The sequence below is a fragment of the Rhinocladiella mackenziei genome (genome assembly GCF_000835555.1).
Source record: "Rhinocladiella mackenziei CBS 650.93 unplaced genomic scaffold supercont1.9, whole genome shotgun sequence".
NCBI lineage: Eukaryota > Fungi > Ascomycota > Eurotiomycetes > Chaetothyriales > Herpotrichiellaceae > Rhinocladiella > Rhinocladiella mackenziei.
The window spans coordinates 1,090,600-1,103,653 of record NW_013550596.1 but is presented as its reverse complement, the minus strand read 5'-3'; the positions used below and the strand labels follow the sequence as shown (position 1 = coordinate 1,103,653).

At 49.8% G+C, this 13,054-nt stretch overlaps 7 protein-coding genes across 7 annotated transcripts; 2 read left to right on the top strand and 5 right to left on the bottom strand.

The window, feature by feature from the left end:
- Positions 1–1,094: 1,094 nt before the first annotated feature.
- On the bottom strand, positions 1,095–2,270 carry Z518_10608 (uncharacterized protein; the record flags this gene model as incomplete). Its single annotated transcript, XM_013412150.1, has 1 exon — positions 1,095–2,270. The coding sequence occupies one exon, from the start codon at positions 2,268–2,270 to the stop codon at positions 1,095–1,097; it is 1,176 nt and encodes a 391-aa protein (XP_013267604.1).
- A 791-nt stretch (positions 2,271–3,061) lies between these two features.
- Z518_10607 (uncharacterized protein) lies at positions 3,062–4,488 on the bottom strand (the record flags this gene model as incomplete). Its single annotated transcript, XM_013412149.1, has 5 exons — positions 3,062–3,198; positions 3,264–3,372; positions 3,420–3,748; positions 3,799–3,844; positions 3,898–4,488. 5 exons carry the CDS (start codon positions 4,486–4,488, stop codon positions 3,062–3,064), a joined length of 1,212 nt encoding a protein of 403 aa, XP_013267603.1.
- A 486-nt stretch (positions 4,489–4,974) lies between these two features.
- On the bottom strand, positions 4,975–5,967 carry Z518_10606 (uncharacterized protein; the record flags this gene model as incomplete). Its single annotated transcript, XM_013412148.1, has 3 exons — positions 4,975–5,691; positions 5,746–5,834; positions 5,949–5,967. 3 exons carry the CDS (start codon positions 5,965–5,967, stop codon positions 4,975–4,977), a joined length of 825 nt encoding a protein of 274 aa, XP_013267602.1.
- Positions 5,968–6,374: 407 nt separating this feature from the next.
- Positions 6,375–7,797, bottom strand: Z518_10605 (enolase; the record flags this gene model as incomplete). Its single annotated transcript, XM_013412147.1, has 3 exons — positions 6,375–6,729; positions 6,786–7,226; positions 7,277–7,797. The coding sequence occupies 3 exons, from the start codon at positions 7,795–7,797 to the stop codon at positions 6,375–6,377; spliced, it is 1,317 nt and encodes a 438-aa protein (XP_013267601.1).
- Positions 7,798–8,634: 837 nt separating this feature from the next.
- Positions 8,635–9,917, top strand: Z518_10604 (26S protease regulatory subunit 10B; the record flags this gene model as incomplete). The annotated part of the gene is made up of 3 exons (XM_013412146.1): positions 8,635–8,851; positions 8,900–9,286; positions 9,340–9,917. The coding sequence occupies 3 exons, from the start codon at positions 8,635–8,637 to the stop codon at positions 9,915–9,917; spliced, it is 1,182 nt and encodes a 393-aa protein (XP_013267600.1).
- Positions 9,918–10,176: 259 nt separating this feature from the next.
- On the bottom strand, positions 10,177–10,554 carry Z518_10603 (uncharacterized protein; the record flags this gene model as incomplete). Its single annotated transcript, XM_013412145.1, has 1 exon — positions 10,177–10,554. One exon carries the CDS (start codon positions 10,552–10,554, stop codon positions 10,177–10,179), a length of 378 nt encoding a protein of 125 aa, XP_013267599.1.
- An 848-nt stretch (positions 10,555–11,402) lies between these two features.
- Z518_10602 (uncharacterized protein) lies at positions 11,403–12,997 on the top strand (the record flags this gene model as incomplete). Its single annotated transcript, XM_013412144.1, has 5 exons — positions 11,403–11,590; positions 11,647–12,020; positions 12,074–12,306; positions 12,375–12,639; positions 12,705–12,997. 5 exons carry the CDS (start codon positions 11,403–11,405, stop codon positions 12,995–12,997), a joined length of 1,353 nt encoding a protein of 450 aa, XP_013267598.1.
- Between the last annotated feature and the right edge of the window lie 57 nt (positions 12,998–13,054).

Sequence of the window (13,054 nt, the reverse complement as noted above, 5' to 3'; positions counted from 1 at the left end):
TAGCCCATTTTGAAACCGCGAGACGATTGATTTGCGTACTTTGGCCTTATGTTGCTGAAGCTCTGCCTTAGTCTTCGAAGCTTGCATTCCTCGCGACAAGTTGACCTTGCAAAATGAAATAGGAGTTCATGCGGCGCGTCGGGGGTAAGGATAACATGTGGGACAAATCGCAGGAAGGGGTGGTCTATGTGGTTCGAGATTCGCGTGAGAATTGAACGTGATCGCGGACGAACATTCAGCAAATTGCAAAGTCCTCCAGAAGGGATTTGACGGTGTAGAGTTCGATAAGGTATTGTAGACTTGTGACGCCGAAGGTGGGCAGTGGTTAAGCTTTAGCAATTGGGCAGTTGCCAGAAAAAAGGCCTGGGTCTGGTCCGTGGCTAGGAGGGTCCTGGATGGTTGAATGCTCGACTGCCGAAAACCAACATATGGTGGAAAAGAAAAAGGGCGGGAGGAATTGTGCGGAGTTGATCGGACCACAAATTTACCACCTCCTACACCCTACGAGGTGCCCTCTACACCCTCCACAAGAATCAGGAGTGGACGATCTCCTATCATCATCGAGTCCGTCCCTTCCAAAAGATGCTAAATTAATCACAGAAAATTGATTGTTCGATGATCCGCAGTCAATCCTTTCCCTCATAACCATGGCTCGTCAATGCCATTGGATTCCACTCCATCAACAGCTTTCTTTTCTGGTGACGTACGGAGCACGCAGCATACTTATTTCTCCTCTCTGCACGTGGGAGCCGCGGCCAATATGGTCATCGAGATGGCTGTCTGGATTCTGATACACTTCTGAAAACAGATCTTTGCCAAACCATGGGGCGGAGACAAGGAGCCGATATCGAAGGGAGCCAAAAAAGAAAGGGAGGGGGGAGCGAAACAGTGACACAAGGAACAACTGGAGGAACTCCTCAAACGACAATAGTGAGATTCGCTCAATGGCCAATGCGAAGGCCTCGCTACCCAATATATGAAAACTTGTCCGGAACTCCAAGCTCAGAAATACATTTTAGTCCCTATGCATATACACATTCCTTTCTAGACTTCATTTTCATTACCGTCATCAAAGCCTGGCGTTTCTCAAGGTATCAGCTTTTCGGTTGAGACGCGTATCCATTGCTTTGTGTCCGTTGACCTGAAGGCAACTCAGAGATCATGCTGGTACGATCTGATGGCCCAGATACCACAGATTGATTCATATTCGGAGCATATTCCTGCGCACTGTGTCTTTGGTGACCGGGGATCTCTGATATTATGCTAGATCGATCTGATAACGCTTGCGGATTCGGTGACCCTTTGGGTGCCGCTTCTGAGCCTGACAATTCAGACATCGTGCTCATTCGGTGACCAGGAGGAGGAGGAGGAGGAGGCGGTGGGGTCTGATGCACAGGCGGAGCCAGATGTCCAGTATGGTAGGTTGAGCCAGGTAACTCGGCCATGAATTGTTTGGGAGGATCAGGCTGTTTCATTGGAGCATAATAGCTCATGTGCTGCTGCGAATTGTTGGCTTGATACGGTGGGAGAGTATATGTGCTCATGCGCTTGTCATCCATTCGGAATGCAGGATGGTTGGCCATCGTTTGCCAACCCATATCTTGCTGAGGCGACAGCATCTGAGGCGAAAGTGGTCTTTGGGCTATCGGAGCGTTCAGGAGTTGTGAATTCGACATGTGAGAGCCAGGTTGAAATCGTGGGCCTGCCGGGCTCGTTGGGAATCCTGACATGGTCTGCTGGTGCTCTTCCACACGCTCGGCTTTCTTGAGGATGCGTTCGACGAGGACTTTGTGCGCATTGTCAAGGTTCTTCCGCACAAAGGAGGTCAACAAGATATTGCACCTCATGTCGCCATCCTCTCGCAAGTATAAGCCTTGTCGAGGGGCATCCACTCCTAGTTCGCGCACCTCGGGGGGTTCTCCAGGTAGAGATCCTCCAATCGACCATTTTTCTCGGATGTCCAGCCCCATAGGCGCGTAGATGTGTGTTTGTAGTCCATATGGTGTGTCGTGGAAGCAGGCCTTGTAGCTGACTTTCCCTTTTACAATACCCCCAGGCAAGTAATGAATCTTGTCAGTCAGTTCTTGCCAGACGCAGTCCAAGAATTCGTCGGCAGGCGCATCTCGCGGAGTTTTGATCGGATGATGTTCAATGACCAGTGGATTTAGCTCAATCATTTCGTCATGGTTATGAAGCATAGCAATTGCAACTTCGCGCGATACCTGGGGAGGAAGAGGGGTAATATTGGTAAAAAGTGTTCGTTTGGGCATGGTGTTGAATGTCAAGTGTCTGAGTGGAGACGTTTCTGGGTCTTGGATCACAGATCCAGAAAGGATTGAAGATCTTGCAAGTTTTCGAGACCCGAAAGGAACACGGACGGACTTTTTGTGCTCTTAAGCGCTGTATTCTAGCGATGATACCAACAGCGACGGCGCAGCCCGCAAGGGAAAAGACATTGTCCGAATTTGAGAGACTTGGCCGGTTCAGCTGGAACGTGTTGCCTGGAGGGGGACCCTGGGTCTGTCGAAACAGTCACTTTCTCGGTAAGGATTCATCGCTAAGAATAGCTAGTGCTTATCAACTTTTTGGTGGATGAATGGGGTAGGGTGGCTAACGCGTCCATGTTGAGAGTTCCAGTCTCCCAGCTTTCTAGGGAAGTGGCTAGTGGCCTTTGGCCAGGGCGGTGGACTCCACGCTTCAGCCCTCCCGATCGCTTTGTGCGTCCCATCTATTGGCAGTGCCATGACCAAAGTCGTCGCGGACTCCGGCCCTTGGCTGTTTCGAAGTCTGCAGGTTTCTGGATATGAAATTCTCCCAGATGGTCAGACAACGTGAAAAAAGCAGCCGAAGCAGTCAAATACGTATCAAGATCGACCGGTCCATCGTTTATGGGATTGAAAACAGGCTGATGCGAAAGGTCATGACCAGGTAAGCCCACCCCGCGGCCATCCGACCGCCGCAGAGGCCAGCTATGACGAACACTGAGGTTGAGTTTGGTGTGACCCAAATCCGAAAAATTGCATCGCCTCTTACCTAATACGTATGTTATCGAGTATGAATATCAACTTTGCCGCCAAGCCACATGCTTCAACTTCTGTACAGCATCTTTGCTAAAACAGAATGTTGCGTCGAATTCCTTCAGCCCAGGCTCGTTGTATATCGCCAGCACAGCGAGACCAAGATACGAGTGCAAAAGATCTACCGTGGCCGTTAGTACACCACAAGTTTCCTGGGAGCAACCTGACAATGGAGGTTCGACGCACCGGGGAGCTCGCCAGGCCCTTTTCCAAATCCTCCTATGAGATGCGCGGCTTTGTCCAGAAGATATCCTCTCAGCGACTCAACATCGACGAGATGGTGCTGCTGAAGGATCTGATAAAATGTTAGAACAGAGATGCAAGGCTCCCGATCATACTCACAGCCAAAGCTCCTACATTCCAGAAACAGTAACAGGTGTCTGCAATCTTGCCGCATCGGCCACAAAATCCAGCGATTACTTTCTCCGTAATTTTCAATTCGTGTCCCATCCTAGACATATCAGAGGAGAACTTCTCTGGTTGAGTTTCGTCGATTTCGTGTTCGCCCTCATCTCCCCCCTCGATCCTGGTTGTTTGTCGATCAAGCATCCATCGCGTACAGCTAGAAGTATCGAGCTTAGCCTCACTGGCTACCTCATGGATTGATATCGGTGGTTCCTGGAGGAGGCCGAGGAACGAAAGAGTGGCGATGGCGCAGTAATTCAACCCGGCTGTTATGATATTAGATCAACGACGTTATCTCAACGGGCAGTCAACATACAGTGAGCCTCCAGCAGAGGAGCCTGGCCGATTCCACCTTCATGACTCTGAAAAGAACATCAATCAGTATACCGCCGTTCTGTCGCTGTCAGGGCCTTACCTGACAATTTGCAATATACTGTCGTAGTTTTCCTTCATCTAGCCATTCCGCCTTCTCATCCTGCTCGCCGCCTTGTAGCAGCTTGATTGTCCCTGCTGCGCACAGGCAGAGCCTCGGATCATCTGCCCCTTCGACCACGTCGTCCTCACCAAGGAATTCGCCAAAGCTGCCATTCGGTCTTTGCAGACTTTTGACCCACTGCAGACACTCCTTTCTCTTCACTCTGCCCAGATCGTCCCCCAGAATCAACAACGTAGCCAATGCAAAGTAGGTATTGGGCAGATTCGCTGGATCCCAGTGCCAGTTTCCCGGATGTCTCATACCACCCATCATTGTGCCTGTGAAGCCTCGGAATCCGCCCGTGTGAGGGACTTGACAGGCATAAATCCACTCAATCCAGCTCAGTCTCTCGGCGGGAGTGATCACATTTTCGAAAGCATCCAAAAGATCCAATGCGGCAACGATAAAAAAGCCAAAGCTCATTCGACTGGCCTCGCCCGAGGTGTAGGGTTCGGGGAGGATTTGAGCACATCGTCTCCAGTATTTTATATGGCGTTCTCTGTCGACTTGAGAGTCTGCTTTGGAGGTCATGATGGGGGTAGGCGGGCCGTGCTCAGTATATAGGCCTTTGCGCCAGCCTGGCTAAGTGAAGGAAGAAAGGTCAATTATATTACCAGGTTCACGATGAGAATGCCGGCAGGTTTGGCAGTGAGTCGTGTGGTCTACTGAGCTTAAATCGCACGCATGACACGAATTGAAAATTCTCCCTTCAGAAGAACATGGCGACGTTGAAGAGCTCATGCAAAATATGAAGCACGCCAGGGACGAGGCTGGATATCTCCAAAATCTACGCCATCAGCCACCCGTTCAACCCACCCTCTTTCTCTCGATCACAGAATTCTCTGACCATTCCGAGGAACATTAATGAATCTAACACTTTTTGAAGACATTTGGATCATTTCCGCACGCAACAGTCTAACTTGGCGTACCTTGGAGTGCATCCATTCATTTGATGAGGCTTGCTCTAATCTGTAGTGCTTATGCAAATGTTTCGAAGCAAAATCAATGACGTAAAAATCACATGAAGTCATCATCTCCCAGACCGTCATCGTAACTTGTGGTGTCTGCTATCCCTCTTCCCATATCTCTCGTCGCTGCAAGACTCGTCTTGGTCTTTGCTGCCTTTGTCTTCTTGCCGCCCTTCTCCTGTGCCTTCTCCTCCTTCATTTTCTCGTTGCTCAAAGCTGTTAGACCACTCGCAGCCTTTTTGATTTCGGCACTCGGCAAATCTGCACAGATTTGCTTCACAAAATTGGCTACCCATATGGGATAGTGGGGTTTGGAGGACGAGGCTGTGAGTAACGGGACGAGCGTGGCCGAGAGTGCGTCAAACTGTGTCTTGGTGGCGGGTTTGAACATTGGGAGTGACGATAAGTCGATGGTCTGACCAGGATGGGCTTTGTCCTCAATAATCACGGCCTTGTTGGGAGCAGCGCGTGATTTGGGTCCCATGCCAACATCGGCGAAGAGATCTTGAGCGTGCTTGAGGTCTGCATCTTGTTCTGACTGTCGCAGTCGTGCGCGTCGAGTGGCCTCGTCTTCTTCTGAACTCTCATCTTCTTCCTCTACTGCGCGTCTCCGTCGATTCGCTTCTCGGTGTTCCTCTATTCTCTGGGACTTTGTCTTCTTGTTGGTTGCGGCTTCTGCATCGGCTTTGGCTTTAGCTGCGGCGGCTTTGGCGGCTTTTTCTCGCTCAACCTCTGAGTCTTCCTCTTCATCCCAGTTCTCAGCGACCTGAACCGAGTCAGTATTGTAAAGTATCGTGAGGTACAGTTATGCATGGCATACATCATCCGAATCTTCCTCGTCTGCGAACTTGCGTCGGGCAACAGGGACGTCTATTGATTCTTCTTCGGAAGACTCTTCGGATTCCTCATCTGCAATAAAATATTGTCAGCAAACAAAGTGTTGGATTCCGACTCCCGTGTCTCGAGAACCATGCTCGCAAGAGACAAACTCCTTCTTCTCCACAATGAACAGAGTTGACTCACCCCACTTTGAAGGAGGCATTGTGTGGTCGGACGCGCGAGAGATCGTCGTCTGTATCGAGGTCGACGGAGATTCTTGCGCTAGGACTGAGACGATCGTGCAAGATGAGGGAAGAAAGTGGGCGCGCGGTTAACAGTGGTGGGATGAAATTCGGGATTTTGTGTTTCTCTTGACATCAGGGCACGAGAGTCTATCCACGAAACTGGCCTGCCAAGACTTATGCGTGCCCAATCGCTGGCTGCCTGGACATGCAGAGGTCCTCCCTTTCAATAGTACGAATTCGAGACTATCCGCCATACTCATTTTATTCATAAGTTCCGTACCATCACGTCGCCTTCATCGCGCGTGAATCCCCTCGTGCTAAAGCTACCTGAGTAGGAAGTATCGATATTGTGATTGTGTCCAAGTTCGGCTGCTCATCTTCGCGTTTACAAAGTGACCGACTTGCGGAAGTTGCTGCCCGCGTAGATCGCGTTGGATCCCAACTCCTCCTCAATGCGCAGAATTTGGTTGAGCTTGGCCAGACGTTCAGATCTTGCCGGTGCACCGGTCTTGATCTCACCAGCTCGGATACCCACCACGATGTCAGCGATGGTCACATCTTCTGTCTCACCAGAACGATGCGACACCATCACACCCCAACCAGCCGCGTAGGAATCTTTGGCGGCTTGAATTGATTCGGTAAGGGTACCAATTTGGTTGACTTTGAGCAACAGGGCGTTGCAAGCCTTGGACTCGATGGCTCTCTTAATGCGCTTGGGGTTGGTCACGGTCAAGTCGTCACTGGAGCACCGTCAGGCATCAAATCGCACGTGAAACAGCGCTAGACAAATACTTACCCGACAATCTGAAAGTCAGAGGTCTTGAAGAAGTAGCTCCACGCTTCCCAATCATCTTCGGCGAATGGATCCTCAATCGAGACAATGGGATACTTGCTTGCCAATGACTTGTACATGTCGGCCAATTGCTCATAGGTAATCCATTTTGTTGGGTCGCTGTCGGGATTCTTGAAGTCCAGATCATACTTTTTCACGTCCTCCTTGTAGAACTCGCTGGAAGCAACATCCATGGCAATGTTCATTTTCCCTTCGTATCCGGCTTCCGCAATGGCTGCCATGATGAGGTCCAAGGCTTCCTCGGCGGTCTGAATATCCGGAGCGACACCACCCTCATCACCAACGTTGCCTGCAGATTGACCATACTTCTTCTTTGCCAAACCCTTTAGTTTCTGGTAGACTTCAGCACCCCATCGGAGTCCTTCAGTGAAGGAAGGAGCTTGACTGTGATTTTAGTTAGTGCTGCTCGGAAGAACCAGGAGCATGATACATACTCGGGAACAATCATGAACTCTTGGAAAGCAAGACGACCACCGGCATGAGACCCTCCATTGAGGACATTCATGAATGGGACTGGAAGAACGAATGGCTTCTTGGTGCCTGCAAGGTCGGAAACATGTGCGTATAGAGGAACACCCTTTTGAGCCGCACCGGCCTTTGCAACAGCAAGACTGACACCGAGAATCGCGTTGGCCCCAAGGTTGGTCTTGTTCTCGGTGCCATCAAGCTCGATCAGAAACTTGTCCACGGTAGATTGATCTGTACAATCGATGTTCTTCTCAATCAACTTGGGTCCAATGACGGAGTTGACATTCTCCACCGCCTTGAGGACACCCTTTCCGCCCCATTTTGACTTGTCACCATCACGGAGCTCGCAGGCTTCGTGCTGGCCGGTGGAGGCCCCTGAAGGAACGATGGCACGGTGAAGACCGGTCTCGGTGACGACATCGACCTCAACCGTCGGGTTGCCCCGGGAGTCGTAGACGGAACGGGCGTGAACTTTGACAACTGGCATGACTACAGTGGGTCAGTGATTGGAAGATATCGGCTGTGAGAAACAGGAGAGGTGAGGTGACGAGGTGATTGAAGTGAGGGAGGTTGTGAAAGATGAGAAACAGAGGGCGAAAGTGAAGTGAGGAGCTCGGTGGACAAAAACTGTGATGGCCATGAACATAGAGAGAGAGCGCTCACTGGGCAAATACCTTTACTTCAGTGGTGTGATGCAATTTTATGTCAGCGATGAGTTGCTTAGTATGGATGAGTGAAAGAGAAGAAGGGAGAGGAATCTACGGATTGTCCCTCTTATTAAGGATGTCAATAGAGAAGAAGAAAAGTGCTGAGGAAAGAGCAGTCAACTTTTTTTGTTGTTTTGGTGGGGTATCGCTACAAACTTCACATGGGAATGGCAGCCCTGGTCGTCCTTAGCAGCAGAAAAGCAATGACCGTAGAAGCTGGCAGACTTTAGAGCAAACAAGATGCCCTCAGCGCAGCTGCAAGTGCGGGACAACCATCAATCAACGAAGTTTCCTCGCTTTCTAGGCTTGGTGCCCCTCCAAACCAAGACCCTCGTCAGCGTTTCCTTCAGTTTTTAGGAAGCTAGTATTCAGAGAGCAATAACGTGACCCGAGCCCTCTCGGCATAGCTTCCAAGCCTTTGCGCATCAGGACTCTCGCCGCGCGTGTCTTTGGGTACCTGCGCAAGCTTTCGGTCTTCTGGTCATGGTTCTTTCATCAACACAACAGATATAATCACAAACTCCGTCATCTTCTCCTCGCGAAAACATACGACCCGAAACACACACACAAAAAAAAGGCCTTACAAAGCAACGACCATCATCCTCAACACTGGCGGTATGGATGGAAGCGGAGATCCTGAAAGGCAACAAGCCCTCGAACAATACAAAAACAAATTACTAGAGTCGCGAGAATGGGAGTCCAAATTAAAATCTTTACGGATGGGTATCAAGGGCCTCCAAAAAGAGTTTGAAACTACTGAGGAGAACATCAAAGCGCTACAAAGTGTTGGGCAAATTATTGGCGAAGTCCTCAAACAACTTGACGATGAAAGATGTACGGTTGTTGATTTATTCCACGTTTGACCCCGCTAATGCAGCATAGTCATTGTCAAAGCATCCTCGGGTCCTCGATATGTCGTCGGCTGCCGGTCCAAGGTTGACAAAACCAAATTGAAACAAGGCACGCGGGTCGCTCTCGATATGACCACTCTCACCATCATGCGCATGCTCCCTCGAGAAGTCGACCCTCTCGTCTACAACATGTCACTGGAAGATCCTGGGCAAGTGTCTTTTGCCGGAATTGGTGGCTTGAATGATCAGATCCGAGAACTGCGTGAAGTTATTGAGCTTCCTCTCAAGAACCCCGAGCTATTCTTGCGGGTGGGTATCAAGCCTCCCAAGGGAGTCTTACTCTACGGACCTCCGGGAACCGGAAAGACGTTATTGGCAAGAGCGGTGGCTAGCAGCCTAGACACGAATTTCTTGAAGGGTATATTCCAAAGTCCTAATCGTCTCATCGAAGTCGCACTAATAGTCTTCCAGTTGTTTCATCGGCGATTGTCGATAAATACATTGGCGAGTCGGCCAGATTGATTCGAGAAATGTTCGGTTATGCCAAAGAACATGAGCCTTGCATTATTTTCATGGACGAAATCGATGCCATCGGAGGTCGACGGTTCAGTGAAGGCACATCGGCCGATCGAGAGATTCAAAGAACGTTGATGGAACTCCTGAATCAGTTGGATGGTTTCGACTACCTGGGAAAGACCAAAATTATCATGGCTACCAACAGACCTGACACCTTGGACCCGGCACTATTAAGAGCGGGTAGACTGGACCGAAAGATCGAAATCCCCCTGCCTAACGAGGTAGGCAGATTGGAGATTTTGAAGATTCATGCTGCTGGAGTGGTGACGGAAGGAAATATTGACTTCGAAAGCGTGGTCAAGATGAGTGACGGTCTCAACGGTGCTGACTTGCGCAATGTGGTTACCGAAGCCGGTTTGTTCGCAATCAAGGATTACCGGGATGCTGTCAACCAGGACGATTTCAACAAGGCGGTGAGAAAGGTGGCGGAGGCGAAGAAGTTGGAGGGCAAGCTGGAGTATCAAAAATTGTAAGATAGCATCGCGGGATTGCGTTTGAATGCTGCATAGCGTGGTGGTTGCACCAGGTATTTCTCATGTTCCGCAAATAGATCTTTTAATCGTGAAAGATCGTCGTCGCAGTTAGAACATACAGAAGAGGCTCGCCTGCAAGGATAGTGTGCATCACCTGGTTTCATACTTGGTTTGCTCGATTCCCATGAGCTGTGTATTAGTAAATCCTGTCGTAGGATCCAAGCTTGCCCTCTGCAAAGACAGGATGCAGGATTCATGATCATTCGCGAACCCCCCACCCCATAGCACCACGCCACCACTTTTGCAATCCTCTTGACTCCATCTGTGCTGCCATTTCCTTGACCGTGGCAACCTCTTCTAGTGCGCCCAATTTGATTCCTGGATTATGAGGCGAGATCTGCGAATCCTCAACGGAATTGACAGGTGCCACGAGTTGGTAGTCTTTATACCGTAAATCATGGACGGTGTCAACCCATTTTTGAACATTGGACCGATCATGGCCCTGGACGTACATGACACCAGGAATGCCTCCTGATCGGATTAAGGCACAGCATTGGTGAGTTTTCGTCGCGTCTTTGAGACGGGCGATCTTTTGCCGAGAGGTGATGTGATGCGTACGAATTAAAGCATGGTACATAACTCGAAGCTGGGCTTATTTTAATCGTCGGACCACGTACTAGGAGTCAGGTCCACAGCCTTGTGGGCAAATGATATCTATATATGGCTTAATGTATCAGCCCCTTATTTATGTGCCCATCGTCGGCAAAGATGGAAGTCGGAGATGGGCGTCCTTGGCGCCAAGGATTCCCCCGCACTACGGTCATGAGAATTTGCACCGACATCGGCTCCCAGCACGCGAAATTTCACTTCAATTCCCCGTTTCGCCTATCCTCTCTGTATCTGTTACCCGTTAGCCGTTCAAAAGGATGAATTGGTTGTTGGCCTTCAGCATTGGTGATGGCGACGGCGACGGGCAGAGCTTCCCTGTAAACGACGGCATTCACCTTTAGCCGGCCCAAATTCTTCCATTCCTTCAAAGGCTGAAAATACGATCTTCCTCTAGCCACTGTCAAAAGGTCCCCGATTTTTCTCTATGACGATCAAGATCCGATTTATAATGTGCTTTTGCCGTTCTGTTTTGGCCAGCCCCTTGCCTCCAGCCTCGGTATCTGCGACGCAATGCAACTTGACTCCCCTCTCGTTGGTTGATGTCCCATCAGGTGTATGGGGCAGCAAGATGCAAACCGTCTTTCGGACTTTACCCTATGTCTCCCATTAGCCCTTCTATAAATTCTCCATATTGGTACCAATGCCGTGTTTTCCTACTTCTCTCTTACTCACTTTCGCACTGAATTTCCCTAGATTTGGTCTCTTTCTGTTTGTTCTGGAATAGACAAACTGAGATAGAAAATAGGTTGGCTGGGTGTGAAACAATTAACCAAATGACACAGAGCCTGGCTGGATGCTTACAAACCTGTCTGCACAATGTCATATCCAGCCAATGATGTCTCCAAAATTGGCGTCGAGTCAATCCCAGTCGAGCCTCCCGCTGCCGTCGACGTCGCGATTGAGGAGAAAGCAATTATCACTCCACCGCCGCCAAGTGCCCCAGATGGAGGTATCAGAGCCTGGCTTCAGGTGATCGGATGTTGGCTGGTTTTCTTCAATGTCTGGTAAGAGCACGGGGCCATTTGGTGTCTTGCTGGCGTTAACATTTGGTCTTCACCAGGGGATTTACCTTCTCATTCGGACTCTTCCAAAACTACTATGAGTTGGTTCTTTTGTCGAGTCAATCTCCCTCCGACATCTCCTGGATCGGCACATGCGCATCATATCTTTTGATTGTCATAGGTGTCATTTCCGGCCCTTTATTTGACCTCGGCCACTATCGAACCATGCTTTTTGGTGGTGCTTTCATGTCTTGTTTTGGAATTATGATGTTGAGCCTGTCATCTGAATACTACCAGATCATATTGACGCAGGGTATCTGCATGGGTCTGGGATGCGGAGTTCTCTATGTTCCTGGCCTTGCACTGGTCAGTCGTTCATTTACGACTCATCGAGCCATGGCACTTGGGATAGTCACTTGTGGTGCCCCTGTCGGTCAGTTCACATCCCGGAGGCAACGTGGTGGTTTTGCTGACAGGGAGACATAGGCGGTATCATCTATACGATTACGTTCGACCAATTGATTGAACCACTTGGCTTTGACTGGACTGTGAGGGTAATGGGTTTCATTATGCTGGGTTCCTATGTCATCGCATTCCCACTTTTACTTTGGGGAGCCGAGAACACCGGGGACATTGGTACTGGTACTGCTCGAAAACTATTTGACAAAGCAGCACTCAAGGATACGGCGTTCTGGATGTACACTTGGGCCAATTTCTTCGTGAGTGATTTCGTACGAATTCGTGGACTGTGGTGGTGAAAAGCTGATCTTTTCTTTTTTCCCTCCAGATATTTTGCGGCTACCTCGTCCCATTTTTCTACATTCCCAGCTACGCACAACTTTCACTGCACATGTCTCGGTCTTTGGCTCTGTACTCTATTGTGGTCGCCCAAGGTGCATCCGTCATAGGTCGACTCTTTGCTTCCGCAGTGGCTCTTCGAATTGGAGTCATGATCCCCTGGCTGACCTGTGCTTCTGTTTCCGCAATACTCTGTCTTTCCTGGATTGGGATTCGTAGCAACTCTGCTTTCTTTGCCTTTTCTGCATTATACGGTAAGTCTTCAGTTGTCCCGCAGAGTTTGGCCGGTAAGACCTGTGGAACTAACGGAAGAAACCAGGCGGCTTTAGCGGAGCTCTCATCCCTCTCCCGCCCAGTATATTTCCCGTCGTCTGCCCCGATCCGAAAGTCCTGGGTGCACGCCTTGGAATGGCTCAAGCTATTGGGGCTACCGCGTCGTTGATAGGAAGCCCTATTGCTGGAGCGTTAGTGGCCGATGGCAATGACTCCAATTCACAAAACTATCTAGGACTGCAGCTTTGGAGCGGTCTAATCATGATAGTGGGAGCACTGCTTCTAACAGGCCTTTGGGTTACTCTAGTAAAACGGAGGAATTCCGGCAAGCTGATCTAACAGTTTGAATGACAACATAGAAAGAGACACGGCAACCAGCCTTGTGGTCGAAAAGAG